Genomic DNA, 16,103 nt, shown 5'->3' on the forward strand with positions numbered 1-16,103 from the left:
TGACAATGCGCCTTATAATCCGGTGCGCCTTATATATGGACTAATATTGACCCACAACAGGTCTCGCAACTACGGTAAGCAGCCACCGACTTCATTCTCCCCCATAGAAGAAGAAGCGTGCATCTTCTTCAATGATAAGCAGCCGCCGACCTCATTTTCCCCCGTAGAAGAAGAAGCGCGCTGCGGGAGGCGTGCCGTTTCTGTGAGTTTATGTAAAGACCCCAAAATGGCTCCTATTACGAGACACGCTTACGACGCAGAGTTTAAACTCAAGGCGATCAGTCACACAGTACAACATGGGAATAGAGCAGCAGCGAGAGAATTTAACATTAACAGCAGCGACACTGACTCGTTTAATGACAACATCGACGAGACGGAGCCGGGCATGTTGGATGCCGTATTCGCCCAACTGTTTAATTCGGACACTGAAGAAGAAGAATTTGAGAGATTCGTGGATGAGGAACAACTTAATAAAGTGAGCTTTACATGTTTATTTTGTGTGTTGTTGTGTGACAGTATCGTTTGAGCAACGTTGAGTTATTGATATATTATTGCTTTTGCACTATTTCGAGTGTTACTTTCGAGTGTTTATTTACGTAACAGTAACAGACTGTTTTTTACGTGTTTATTGAATCGGGGAAAATTATAATTTTGGGAGTGAACAGAGTTGTCAGAACGCTGGTTTGTAATCTATTAATAAAGTTTGACTGACCTGACTGTTTTGTTGACATTCTCCTTAGCGCAGCTCCATCTAATGAATGCAAAACGTAACCCCAGCCTCTACTATAGCGTCTAATACTGCGGTGCGCCTTATGTATGAACAGACTTTTAAAATATGCCTTTCATTGAAGGTGCGCCTTATAATCCGGTTCGCCTTATAGTGCAGAAAATACGGTACTTTACTAAAATACATGAAAAGACCAATCTTATGTGCTTTTTGGAGAGAGTTCTGGATGTTAACTGGCTTTGCACAAGTAAGCGCGCTGCAGGACTCCTGGCATGGCAGCACTTACATCTGCGATTTTAGATGCAATCCAATATTTGTTTTGTTGCTGACATTGGACCGATTGATTGATTGATACTTTTATTAGTAGATTGCACAGTTCAGTACATATTCCGTACAATTGACCACTAAATGCCAACACCCGAATAAGTTTTTCAACTTGTTTAAGTCGGGGTCCACGTTAATTCATGGTAAATATATCCGATATTTGATCAGAACACCTCAACTGGTCAGATGACGTGGTTAAAGCCATACTCAAAAACTCTAACATACAGCAAAAGTCTCAATTCTCAAACATATTGTGTTGAGCTTGATGTAAAAGCCCTATGCAAACTTCTTGTTTTAAAGATGAACTATTGTATATGTCAAAAGCATCTTAGCAGAGACTTAGCAGCACTTAAAGGGAAACATTATCACCAGACCTATGTAAGCGTCAATATATACCTTGATGTTGCAGAAAAAAGACCATATGTTTTTTTAACCGATCTAAATGGGTGAATTTTGGCGAATTAAACGCCTTTCTATTTATCGCTCTCGGAGCGATGACGTCAGAACGTGACGTCACCTAGGTAATAAAGCCGCCATTTTCTCAAACACATTACAAACACCGACTCTCAGCTCTGTTATTTTCCGTTTTTTCGACTATTTTCTGGAACCTTGGAGACATGCCTCGCCGGTGTGTTGTCGGAGGGTGTAACAACACTAACAGGGAGGGATTCAAGTTGCACCACTGGCCCAAAGATGCGAAAGTGGCAAGAAATTGGACAAAATTTGTTAAAAATACGAGGGTGTGGGGAAAGCTGACGAAATGGTCAGTCGTTTGTTCCGCACACTTTACCGACGAAAGCTATGCTACTACAGAGATGACAAGATTGTGTGGATATCCTGCGACACTCAAAGCAGATGCATTTCCAACGATAAAGTCAAAGAAATCTGCCGCCAGACCCCCATTGAATGTGCCGGAGTGTCTGCACATTTTACCGGCGCTGCTAAGGCAGACATGGCACAGAGATGTATGGATAACCTGCAGATGCATTTCCAACGATAAAGTCAACAAAATCACAAAGGTGAGTTTTGTTGATGTTGTTGACTTATGTGCTAATCAGACATATTTGGTCGCGGCATGACTGCCAGCTAATCGATGCTAACATGCTATTTAGGCTAGCTGTATGTACATTTGAAACTATATTTACGTCCAGCGTTTCCTTCCACCCACATTTAATGCCAAACAAAAACTTACCAATCGATGGATTTAAGTTGATCCAGTGTCACAAGATGGGAAACTTTCGATCGTTGGTCTGCACATTTTACCGGCGATGCTAAGGCAAACATGGCCAAATAGCGTCAATAGCTATTCGCTCAATAGCTTCAGTTTCTTCTTCAATTTCGTTTTCGCTATCTGCCTCCATATTCCGACCATCCGTTTCAATACATGCGTAATCTGTTGAATCGCTTAAGCCGCTGAAATCCGAGTCTGAATCCGAGCTAATGTCGCTATATCTTGCTGTTCTATCCGTATTAGCATCACTGGATGACGTCACAGGAAAATGGACGATGGCTTCACAGATAGCGAAAATCAGGCTCTTTAAGCTTTTTTTTAGGGATATTCCGGGATGGGAAATTTTCAAAAAAACTTCAAAAAATAAAATAAGCCACTGGGAACTGATTTTTATTGGTTTTAACCCTTCTGAAATTGTGATAATGTTCCCCTTTAATACAGCTCAGAAGAGCAGAGTCATTAACAAAAAAACACTATCTCACTCGGGGTACATGCTGGGAAGCCCACACACACACTTCCACCACTATATATTAAATAACAAAAACAAGTCAATAATGAGTCAGTATGAATTGGTTTAGCCTTGACTGCTTATTGAAATATTGACAGTGGAGGACAATAATTATGCATCAAAAAACATGGAAAAGGAGAAAGTTAGAGCCATCAGGGAGAATTTTTTTAAAATGATTGAAGAAGAAAAGTAACTAATGATACCATATAATGGAAATCTGTGATAAAATAAGCTATTGTTACATGGTAGCCTATGCGATGTATAACCAGTGATGCCGCCAAGGCCCAGGGCACCATTGAAGCTAGAAAAGGCAAGGCATTAGAATTAGTCGGAAACCATCTGGATTTGATGAGGTAAATCCCAGAGGCCTTGCCTGCTGTGTGAAAGAGTTAGAAAGCCATCCTGGTGACTGAAGCAAGAAAGAAAGAAATTAAAAGAGTTCCAAACCTTTTTATCGTTTTCTGAAGTGGGGCTCAGGATAGTGAGCTCGGGCCGGCTGGGTTTGGGCTTGGGGGACTCACAAGAGTTGAAGAAGGATTGGATGAAGGACTCCAGATGCTGCCCTTTCTGATGGAACAAAGAGTGCAGGCAATTACAGGATGAAAGTAGGAATGATATATGATATAGTCTATTTTGGATGTAGTAGAAGCTAATGAGGCCCTCACAAGGACCTTACTTTTTATCTAATAAGGCTAGATTTTATTTGGTTCTATGTATTTATTATATACTTCCTGTACACACACACATACATATTTTATAATATATCATAATATGATTTACCTATTTGTATCCTTTATTCCTAGTCATGGTTTTTACTATATTACAAGTTTAATTGTTTTTACTTTCCAGCATTCCTCAGAGGGAGCCCTCTGCATCAGGGATTATGGGCCATGGCTGTGAGGGCGCTTTTTGTCAGCGTCCTTGTGTCCATGGTCTGGTGATCCCCTGGTGCAGACGGCTCCTGTGATAGTTTTTCTTCACCTGGCTCCTCTGTACTCAACCTTTCATTCGTGTGTGTGTGTGGGCGTGTTTGTGTGTGCACGTGGGTAATTGATGATGGGAATAGAGGTCGTCAGGGTATTGTTATTAAAGGCCTACTGAAACCCACTACTACCGACCACGCCGTCTGATAGTTTATATATCAATGATGAAATATTAACATTGCAACACATGCCAATACGGCCTTTTTAGTTTACAAAATTGCAATTTTAAATTTCCCGCGAGTTTCTTGTTGAAAACGTCGCGTGCTTGTGACGTTATTGGTTGGAGTGGACATTTTAGCCCAGCACCACTCACGGCTAAAAGTCGTCTGCTTTAATCGCATAATTACACAGTATTTTGGACATCTGTGTTGCTGAATCTTTTACAATTTGTTCAATTAATAATGGAGACTAAAAAGAAGAATGCTGTTGGTGGAAAGCGGTGGATTGCAGCTGCCTTTAGCAACCAAAACACAGCCGGTGTTTGTTGTGAAGCTTTAATATGGAACAGAGCGGTCAAGCGAAGATGTTTCTGTACCACATGTCAACCGGCAGGTTTCGGTGAGAAAATTGTGGTAATAAGTCGGCTGTTACCGGAGACATGAGGGGAGCTTGCGTCCTCCTGCAACAGCTGTCAAAGAGGCAGCTGCGACTTTCTTGGCTCCTCCACGGCTTCCATCAGAGACACTGGCGGTCACCACACCCCTCCGACTTTCAGGTATGACTATTTAATCTCACTAAAACACTAGTAACACAATAAGCAGATAAGGGATTTTCCAGAACTTTCCTAGTAAATGTGTCTAATAACATCTAAATCGCTCCCACTGCCGTTGCCTTTTTTTTTTTCTAGTGCTTCACTCTAACTTTCCTCATCCACAAATCTTTCATCCTCGCTCAAATTAACGGGGAAATCGTCGCTTTTTCGGTCCGAATCGCTCTTGCTGCTGGTGGCTATGATTATAAACAATGAGAGGAGCCCTATCGTCTGTTACTTCCGGTAAAGGCAAGGCTTTATTATTAGCGACCAAAAGTTGCGAACTTTATCGTCGATGTTCTCTACTAAATACTTTCAGCAAAAATATGGCAAAATCGCGAAACGATCAAGTATGACACATAGAATGGACATGCTATCCCCGTTTAAATAATGAAGAAAACCTCATTTCAGTAGGCTTTTAAGTCTGTAAAGGCCTAATTTACAAAAATCCTAATACCGCACAGTAATCAGCGTGTGCAATCTAGAATAGAATAGAATAGAGTTTTATATTGATTGGCAACACTAAATTGGCCCTAGTGTGTGAATGTGAGTGTGAATGTTGTCTGTCTATCTGTGTTGGCCCTGCGATGAGGTGGCGACTTGTCCAGGGTGTGCCCCGCCTTTCGCCCGATTGTAGCTGAGATAGGCGCCAGCGCCCCCCGTTACCCCAAGAGGGAATAAGCGGTAGAAAATGGATGGATGTCATTATTGCAGTGAACAGGTTCAAAGAACAAAGAAATACAATATGGTAATATGAATTGTAAAAAAAGATAGAAATGAGAGATGTATTTGTATATATGTATATATATCCACACAGATGCATATATGCATACATATGAATATATATACACATATACATATAACATTATTGCACATTATAGTCCGAAAAAATTGAAAAATATTAAAAACATGATACATGAGGACATGATGGACATATTGTGCTCACTCAGTGCCGGTTTAATGCTACTCATCTATGAAATAGTGTCAACTATCAACAGGCGTGTTGTGTAGGGTTTTCTCAAACTGCGTGTGCAATTGAAAAGTGATGCAGACCGCTTTATTTGCATGAAGATTTTGCGTGTGCTATATGGGGCATCAGCCCAGAGATACTTTAATTTATTACACATTCATGTTACCATGCTCCCAAGTTTTGCTGTGTTTTCAAACACGCAGAAGACATCTACCCGTTTTTATGGGCATTTTAGAAGTCTTCTACTGACACCACTTCTTTTTTTTTTTTTTAACTGCTGAAGGATGCATGGAAGGGAGGCTGCACTTACTCTGCTCAATACGTAAAAATGCATACTTCAGGAATTTTTTTTTTCACACAAGTAATATTTTATTAATGTACAGTACAGGCCCAAATTTTGGACACACTTTCTCATTTCAATGCGTTTTCTTTTTTTTCATGACTACCATATTTTTCGGAGTATAAGTTGCCCCAGAATATAAGTCGCACCTGCCGAAAATGCATAATAAAGAAGGAAAAAAACATATATAAATCGCACTGGAGTATAAGTCAAATTTTTGGGGGAATTTATTTGATAAAACATTTGATAGACATTTGAAAGGCAATTTAAAATAAATAAAGAATAGTGAACAACAGGCTGAATAAGTTATTTGACGCATAAATAACCAACTGAGAAAGTGCCTGGTATGTTAACGTAACATATTATGGTAAGAGTCATTCAAATAACTATAACATATAGAACATGCTATACGTTTACCAAACAATCTGTCACTCCTAATCCATAAATCCCATGAAATCTTATACGTCTAGTCTCTTACGTGAATGAGTTAAATAATATTATTTGATATTTTACGGTAATGTGTTAATAATTTCACACATAAGTCGCTCCTGAGTATAAGTCGCACCCCCGGCCAAACTATGAAAAAAACTGCGACTCATAGTCCGAAAAATACAGCATTATGCCAAAAGTGTGCAAAACAGTAATCCGAGCAAAGGGTGGCTATTTTGAAGAAACTTGAATATAAAACATGTTTTCAGTTATTTCACCTTTTTTTGTTGAGTGCATAACTCCACGTGTTCATTCATAGTTGTGGTGCCTTCAGTGACAATCAACAACGTAAATTGTCATGAAAATAAAGAAAACACATTGAATGAGAAGGTGTGTCTAAACATTTGGCCTGTAATATAAGTTTCATCCATTTTTTTACCGCTTATTCCCTTTGGGTTTGCGGGGGGCACTGTAGCCTATCTTAGCTACAATCGAGCGGAAGGCGGCGTACACCCTGGACAAGTCGCCACCCCATCACAGGGCCAACACAGATAGACAGACAACATTCACACTCACATTCACAAACTAGGGACCATTTAGTGTTGCCAATCAACCTATCCCCAGGTGCATGTCTTTGGAGGTGGGAGGAAGCCGGAGTACCCGGAGGGAACCCATGCAGTCACGGGGAGGACATTCAAACTCCACACAGAAAGATCCCCAGCCTGGAATTGAACTCAGGCCCTTCGTATAGTGAGGCTCATGCACTAACCCCTGTTCCACCGTGCTGCCCCTGTACTATAAGTTGTACGTGGAAAAAAACGAACATCATTCAAAAACACTTAAGGATACCAAAACACATCAATTAAATTGCTTTTAATTTGCCCCTTAAGTACTCTGGCGACTATACAATTGGAAAATTGTGCAGCTGAAAAAACAATGTTTAATATTTTTTATTTCTACCACCCAAAATGTTGATACACATAGGACGGAGGATTCTTGTCGGTCTGTGCAGCGCAAGCCCTGATCTTGTAGCCTTGTCTGGAACTGTTGGTTTTCACGTCCTTCTGACACATGCTAAATAAAACGCAATATAGTGCTAGCAAAGCGATGGTGAGTGTTGATAAATCACATTGCACGAGCTAAATAATGATATTTGCATCTTCTCCTCCCATATTGTGCGAGTTTTGATGATCAGCATTTATTTTGCATATTAACGAAAACAGATGTGAATGTGAGTGTGAATGTTGTTTGTCTATCTGTGTTGGCCATTTGTCCGGAGTGTACCCTGCCTTCCGCCTGAATGCAACTGAGATAGGCTGCAGCACCCCCGCGACCCCGAACGGGACAAGCGGTAGAAAATAGATGGATGGATGAAAGCAGAGACACAAAATAGATTGCACACCTTATTCTGCTCACTTAATAGACGGAGTCCACTTTGCACACGTTTAGTCGATCAGCTTTCCATGTGCTATGAATTTTGGGTTTTAGTACACGCAAACCTTTAGTAAATCAGGCCCATTGTGTTACATTTCTTTTATGTATGAAAAGCGCACTACAAATAAAGCTTGATTGACAAGAGATGCAACATTTCTTGTGACGGATACCAAGGGTGTGTATAAATGAGATTACCAGTGAGTCATAACAGACTACAGTAATTTGGGGAAGCGAAAGCAGGTCAAAATATTATAAAGAGATTGAAGCCTTGCATGTACAAACCCCGTGTCCTTATGAGTTGGGAAATTGTGTTAGATGTAAATATAAACAGAATACAATCATTTGCAAATCATTTTCAACCCATATCTAATTGAATGCACTACACAGACAAGATATTTGATGTTCAAACTCATAAACTTTTTTTTTTTTTTTGCAAATAATAATTAACTTGGAATTTCATGGCTGCAACACGTGCCAAAGTAGTTGGGAAAGGGCATGTTCACCACTGTGTTACATTACATTTTCTTTTAACAACACTCAATAAACGTTTGGAAAATGAAGAAACTAATTGTTGAAGCTTTGAAAGTGGAATTTTTTTCCCATTCTTGTTTCAGTCGTTCAACAGTCCGGGGTCTCCGCTGTCGTATTTTACGCTTCATAATACGCCACACATTTTCGATGGGAGACATATCTGGACTGCAGGCAGGCCAGGAAAGTACCCACACTCTTTTACTACGAAGCCACACTGTTGTAACACGTGGCTTGGCATTATTTTGCTGAAATAAGCAGGGGTGTCCATGATAACATTGCTTGGATGATAACATAAGTTGTTCCAAAACCTGTATGGACCATTCAGCATTAATGGTGCCTTCACAGATGTGTAAGTTACCCATGCCTAGGGCACTAATGCAACCCCATACGATCACAGATGCTGGCTTTTGAACTTTGCACCTATAACAATCTGGATGGTTATTTTCCTCTTTGTTCCAGAGGACACCACGTCCACAGTTTCCAAATATAATTTGAGATCTGGACTCGTCAGGCCACAGAACACTTTTCCACTTTGCATCAGTCCATCTTAGATGAGTTCGGGCCCAGCGAACCCGGCGGCGTTCCTGGGTGTTGTTGATAAATGGCTTTCGCTTTGCATAGTAGAGTTTTAACTTGCACTTACAGATGTAGCGACCAACTGTATTTACTGACAGTGGTTTTATGAAGTGTTCCTGAGCCAATGTGGTGATATCCTTTACACACTGATGTCGGCTTTTGATGCAGTACCACCTGAGGGAGCAAAGGTCCGTAATATCATCGCTTACGTGCAGTGATTTCTCCAGATTCTCTGAACCTTTTGATGATTTTACAAACCGTAAAATCCCTAAATTCCTTGCAATCGCTCGTTGAGAAATATTGTTCTAAAACTGTTCAAGAATTTGCTTACAAATTGGTGACCATCACCCCATCCTTTCTTGTAAAAGACTGACCATTTTTTGGGAAGCTGTTTTTATACTCAATCATGGCACCCACCTGTTCCCAATTACCCTGCACACCTGCTGGATGTTCCAAATAAGTGTTTGATGAGCATTCCTCACTTTTATCAGTATTTATTGCCTCCTTTCCTAACTTCTTTGTCATGTGTTGCTGGCATCAAATTTTAAAGTTAATGATTTGCAGAAAAAAAATATGTTTATCAGTTTTAACATCAAATATGTTGTCTTTGTAGCATATTCAACTGAATATGGGTTGACATTTTTTTGCAAATCATTGTATTCCGTTTATATTTACACCTAACATAATTTCCCAACTCATATGGAAACGGGGTTTGTACACAGTGAGGGTGTTTAAATCAGTTTCACAGCCTGGATGTTATCAGTCAAGGTAATCATCGTCATGCACTTCTTAATTGTTGTACTAAAGGTTGCACACATGACACAATAAATGCCTTACTCACCTCCTTTATCAGTTTGCTGGGAACGGACTTAATGATTTTCCCTGTAAAACATGCATAATTAATGTCAGTGATGAACGGTCATGTCGGATCGTGCTATTTGCCTCTGGTTGAGTCACACATAACGTTCCCTTTCAAGACAAGGTCAGGACACACACACACACACACACACACACACACACACACACACACACAAAGGCACACACACCTTCTCTTGTTCAAATATAATCCCTCTCACTGGCACTTGGTGACATTCTCTAACTCAAACACACACAGTCCACCGCTATATTATACCAAGGTTTACGTCGGGCAACATCTTGTCCAAGAACTGAGACTCCATGCTGTGCGGGGACAGGAAGTCAGCCAGTAGTTGGCTGTTGCTCAATTTGGGGTGCTGCAGGAGTTTCTGCACAGAACAGCACACAAGAGGAGACGTTGAGTGAAAGCCAGCAATACGACAACCAGGACACTCATTTTGGCTGCTAGCACGTTGTTATATGAAAAAGACAGATGTTGGCCTCATTTCACATCCATTGGGGGGTTTTCAATGACACAGTTTAAAGGTTCTGTTTGTTCTGCAGCCCGTTGGCTTGCCAGTTTAACCCTTTTAAAAAAGGCCTTCAGAGAAATACTGGTGATTTCAAAACAAAATATGTTTTGTATTGTAGTAGATGAGTATACAGTGGAAACTACAAAGTACACAGTTGATTGTCACATCATAAAAAACCTTCCATCCATCCATCCATTTCTACCGCTTATTCCCTGGCGCCTATCTCAGCTACAATCGGGCGGAAGGCGGGGTACACCCTGGACAAGTCACCACCTCATCGCAGGACCAACACAGATAGACAGACAACATTCACACTCACATTCACACACTAGGGCCAATTTTAGTGTTGCCAATCAACCTATCCCCAGGTGCATGTCTTTGGAGGTGGGAGGAAGCCGGAGTACCCGGAGGGAACCCACGGATTCACGGGGAGAATATGCAAACTCCACACAGAAAGATCCCGAGCCTGGGATTGAACCCAGGACTGCAGGACCTTCGTATTGTAAGGCAGGCGCACTAACCCCTCTGCCACCGTGAAGCCTAATTTATTACCTATTTAATTAAATCAATCATGATCAAAAGTTGACATAAACTTGTAAAGAACATAATGTCACGGCTGTCTTGAGTTTCCAATACTTTCTACAACTTTTATGTTTTTTGTGATAGAGTGATTGGAGCACATAGTTGGTCACAAAAAACATTCATGAAGTTTGGTTCTTTTATGAATTTATTATGGGTCGACTAAAAATGTGACCAAATCTGCTGGGTCAAAAGTATACATACAGCAATGTTAATATTTGGTTACATGTGCCTTGGCAAGTTTCACTGCAATAAGGCGCTTTTGGTAGCCATCCACAAGCTTCTGGTTGAATTTTCAACCACTCCTCTTGACAAAATTGGTGCGGTTCGACCCAACTTTCTCCTTTTGAGTCACACATTAAAAGTGTGACTAAAACGGCCTTCTTTCATCTCCATAATATCGCAAAAATTCGCTCCATTTTGTCCACTACCGACGCTGAGATCATTATCCATGCGTTTGTTACGTCTCGCCTCTATTACTGTAACGTATTATTTTCGGTTCTCCCCATGTCTAGCATTAAAAGATTACAGTTGGTACAAAATGCGGCTGCTAGACTTTTGACAAGAACAAGAAAGTTTGATCATATTACGCCTGTACTGGCTCACCTGCACTGGCTTCCTGTGCACTTAAGATGTGACTTTAAGGTTTTACTACTTACGTATAAAACACTACACGGTCTAGCTCCAGCCTATCTTGCCGATTGTATTGTACCAAATATCCCGGCAAGAAATCTGCGTTCAAAGGATTCCGGCTTATTAGAGATTCCCAGAGCCCAAAAAAAGTCTGCGGGCTATAGAGCGTTTTCTGTTCGGGCTCCAGTTCGAGATGCTACCTCAGTAGAAGCATTTAAGTCTCATCTTAAAACTTATTTGTATACTCTAGCCTTTAAATAAACCCCCTCTTTTAGACCAGTTGATCTGCCGTTTCTTTTCTTTTTTCTCCTCTGGCCCCCCTCCCTTGTGGAGGGGGTCCGGTCCGGTGGCCATGGATGAAGATGAAAATCGGGACCCAGGATGGACCGCTCGTCCAGAGTCGGGACCCAGGATGAACCGCTCGCCTGTGTATCGGTTAGGGACATCTCTACGCTGCTGATCCGCCTGCGCTTAAGATAGTTCCCTGCTGGCTCCACTTTGGATGGGACTCTCGCTCCTATATTGGATCCACTTTGGACCTGATTCTCACGGTTACGTTAGATCCACTATGGATTGGACTTTCACGATATCAGGTTAAATCCGCTCGACATCCATTGCTTTCGGGTTGCCCACATATGTGGTCCTTTCCAAGTTTTTTCATAGTCATCATGGTCGACGTCCCACTGGGGTGAGGTTTTCCCTGCCCTTATGTGGGCCCTACCGAGGATGTCGTTGTGGTCTGTGCGGCCTTTTGAGGCACTTGTGATTTAGGGCTATATAAATAAACATTGATTGATTGATAAATGTGTTGGTTTTCTGACATGGACTTGTTTCTTCAGCATAGTCCAAACGTTTAAGTCAGGACTTTGGGAAGGCCATTTTAAAACCTTAATTCTAGCCTGATTTAGCCATACCTTTACCGCTTTTGACGTGTGTTTGGGGTCATTTTCCTGTTAGAAAACCCAACTGCGCCCAAGACCCAACCTATGGGCTGATGATTTTAGGTTGTCCTGAAGAATTTGGAGGTAATCCTCGTTTTTCATAGTTCCGGTTCCATTGGCAGCAAAACAGGCCCAGAGCATAATACTACCACCACCATGCTTGCCGGTAGGGTTGGTGTTCCAGGGATTAAAGGCCTCACCTTTTCTCCTTCAAACCTACTGCTGGGTATTGTGGCCAAACACCTCAGTTTTTGTTTAATCTGACCACAGAACTTCTCCAGAAGGTCTCCTCTTTGTCCATGAGATGTCAGGTCGTATTATGCTCTGGGCCTTTTTTGCTGCCAATGGAACTGGTGCTTTACAGAGAGTAGATGGCACAATGAAAAAGGAGGATTACCTCCAAATTCTTCAAGACAACCTAAAATCATCAGCCCGGAGGTTGGGTCTTGGGCGCGGGTCGCAGGGGCAGAAGCCTCAGTAGGTCTACTGCAACCTCTTCCTGTTCCACCGGAGGAACTTCGAAGCTTTCCCAGGCTAGCTGCGAGATATAATCCCTCCAGCGTGTCTTGGGTCTAGCCCGGGGCCTTCTTTTGACTGGGAATGCCCGGTACACCTCACCAGGGAGGCTTCTAGGAGGCATCAAGACACGATGTCCGAGCAACCTAAACTGGTTCCTCCCGATGCGAAAAAGCCTCCAGGATGACAGAGCCCCTCATCCTATTCCTTTTAAAAGCCAACTGAAATGAGATTTTCTTATTCAAACGGGGAGCAGGTCCTTTCTATGTGTCATACTTGATCATTTCGCGATATTGCCATATTTTTGCTGGAAGGATTTAGTAGAGAACGTCGACGATAAAGTTCGCACCTTTTGGTCGCTAATAAAAAAAAGCCTTGCCTGTACCGGAAGTAGCAGACGATGTGCGTGTGACGTCACTGGTTGTAGGGTTCCTCACATCCTCACATTGTTTACAATCTGAGCCACCAGCAGCGAGAGCGACTCGGAACGAGAAAGCGACGATTTCCCCATTAATTTGAGCGAAGATGAAAGATTTGTGGATGAGGATAGTGAGAGTGAAGGACTAGAAAGAAAAAAAAGGCGAGGGCAGTGGGAGCGATTCAGATGTTATAAGACACATTTACTAGGATAATTCTGTAAAATCCCATCCATCCATTTTCTACCGCTTATTCCCTATCGGGGTAGCGGGGGGCGCTGGCGCCCATCTCAGCTACAATCGGGTGGAAGGCGGGATACACCCCGGACAAGTCGCCACCTCATCGCAGGGCCAACACAGATAGACAGACAACATTCACACTCACATTCACACACTAGGGCCAATTTAGTGTTGCCAATCAACCTATCCCCAGGTGCATGTCTTTGGAAGTGGGAGGAAGCCGGAGTACCCGGAGGGAACCCACGCATTCACGGGGAGAACATGCAAACTCCACACAGAAAGATCCCGAGCCTGGATTTGAACCCAGGACTGCAAGACCTTCGTATTGTGAGGCAGACGCACTAACCCCTCTTCCACCGTGAAGCCCTCTGGAAAATCCCATATCTACTTATTGTGTTACTAGTGTTTTAGTGAGATTATATGGTATCTGAAAGTCGGAGGGGTGTGGCAACAGGTGTGGTGATCGGCAGTGTCTCCAGTGGGAGGAGGTAAAAGGGTCTGCAGCTGCAGGAGGACGCAAGCTCCACTCATGTCTACGGCAAGAGCTGACTTATTACCACAATTTTCTCACCGAAACCTGCCTTTTTACATGTGGTAGAGAACCATGTTCGCTTGACCGCTCTGTTCCATAGTAAAGCTTCACCTTCGGGAATGTAAACAAGGAAACACCGGCTGTGTTTGTGTCGCTAAAGGCAACTGCAATAAACCGCTTTCCACCTCAATCTTTCTACTTTGACTTCTCCATTATTAATTGAACAAATTGCAAAATATTCAGCAACACAGATGTCCAGAATACTGTGGAATTATGCGATTAAAGCAGATGACTTTTAGCCGTGATCGGTGCTGGAAGAACATGTCTGCTACAACCGGTGACGTCACGTGACGTTTTCAACAAGATACTTCGCGGGAAATTTAAAATTGTAATTTAGTAAACTAAACCGGCCATATTGGCATGTGTTGCAATGTTAATATTTCAGACTCATGGTCGGTAGTAGTGGGTTTCAGTAGGCCTTTAATGTTGAAATGATCAGCAGTGTAGTATATACTGAGAGCTTTTAGATGGACCTCTTTCTTGACAAGGTGATCTGCCGATTTTCTGCTCTGCTTCCTCCTTTCTCCTGATACCAGGTGGCCATCGATCATTTACGGAGAGGTACCAGTCTGGATGACGTGCTAGCTAACTCGAGTTGTGACGCGGGGTAGATTACTTTTCACCTGGCCGGACCTGGAAGAAGACTATGACTATCTTTTAGCTTCCCAATGGACTGGACTTCCACATTATCTATTAATTCAATGAGTATACCCACTTGACATCAATGGAAACCAATCACCCAGGAAAGGGGGTCTCCAAATCTGCTGTCTCTTCTCAAACTTCCTTCCATTTTTGTTGTTGAGTTTTTCCTTGCCTGGTTGTGGGTTTAGATCAGGGGAAGGGAACCTATGGCTCTAGAGCCAGACGTGGCTCTTTTGATGACTGCATCTGCCTCTCAGATAAATATTAGCTGACATTGCTTAACACGATAAAGTAATGAATAATTCTGCTGGTAATCACAGTGTTAAACATCTCGTTTAACACATGCATTTTAATCATGCATTTTAATCCAAATATCCGTTTTCTATCGCACCTATCCAAGATGTTGCATTAATGATAAGAAGTATTATATTTATTATTGGTTAACTTTTAGAATAACATTAAAAAGAACAAGAGACTTATTATACTCTAAAATGTTGGTCTTACTTAAAAATGCACGCATTTAGTTGTATTCAGTGTTAAAAAATATCATATGGCTCTCACGGAAATACATTTTGAAATATTTGGCTTTCAAGGCTCTCTCAGCCAAAAAGGTTCCCGACCCCTGGTTTAGATGAAGGATGTTGTTATGAGTGTGTGAAAACCTTTGAGATATTTGTGATTATGGGCCATATAGTAAATGCATTTTAATTGATTGATAAAGTGTGTTAGCAATGTATTTGTATTGTCAAATACTGTCTATTCAATTAGTTGTATTGCTCATATTGTACTCAGCGTATGTTTTCTGGTGCCACTCTTAGTTCAAACTTTTCAAATTCACAAAAGAACAGAAAACGTTTAGAAAGAATGGGGATTTTTTTTTCACTTATTTTTTTTTAATGACATAGTATAGTAATAGTTCTCCAAATGTATCACTTTAGATGGGTTCAAAATTTGAGGTAATGCTGAACTTTACATTCAGTATAGAGTTTTTTAATCTTAAATTTACTTAATTTTTACCTTTTCTTCCCAAATACCACATGCTAAACAGTGTGTGCAAAAAATAAAACGGCGGGTACAATGAGTGGGCGTGTTGCGTGTGGTTTAACACTGAGGGCAAATGAAAAGTGGTGCAGACCTCCTCATTTAAATGAGGGCTTACACCACGGAGACACTTGATTTTTCTGCACATTCATGTTGATGTGCTCCTACCTGTGTGCAATGTGTTGAACCAGCAGCACATACAGTGGGGCAAAAAAGTATTTAGTCAGCCACCGATTGTGCAAGTTCTCCCACTTAAAATGATGACAGAGGTCTGTAATTTTCATCATAGGTACACTTCAACTGTGAGAGAC

At 41.6% G+C, this 16,103-nt stretch overlaps 1 protein-coding gene across 7 annotated transcripts in view; it reads right to left on the bottom strand.

Annotated features, from left to right (window-relative positions):
- Positions 1 to 16,103, bottom strand: part of snx14 (sorting nexin 14) — an 86,095-nt gene that overhangs the window by 17,288 nt on the left and 52,704 nt on the right. For all 7 annotated transcript variants that reach the window (XR_009806208.1, XM_061895905.1, XM_061895904.1 and 4 more), the window contains 3 exons: positions 9,937 to 10,048; positions 9,646 to 9,686; positions 3,238 to 3,357 (listed from right to left, as the gene is read on the bottom strand). Coding sequence is in view for 6 of the 7 variants with exons in the window: in XM_061895905.1 (XP_061751889.1) it covers positions 3,238 to 3,357; positions 9,646 to 9,686; positions 9,937 to 10,048 (273 nt within the window). In the remaining variant the exon portion in view is untranslated. The remainder of the gene's footprint in view (positions 1 to 3,237; positions 3,358 to 9,645; positions 9,687 to 9,936; positions 10,049 to 16,103) is intronic.

The sequence above is a fragment of the Nerophis ophidion genome, linkage group LG03 (assembly GCF_033978795.1).
Source record: "Nerophis ophidion isolate RoL-2023_Sa linkage group LG03, RoL_Noph_v1.0, whole genome shotgun sequence".
Taxonomy (NCBI): domain Eukaryota; kingdom Metazoa; phylum Chordata; class Actinopteri; order Syngnathiformes; family Syngnathidae; genus Nerophis; species Nerophis ophidion.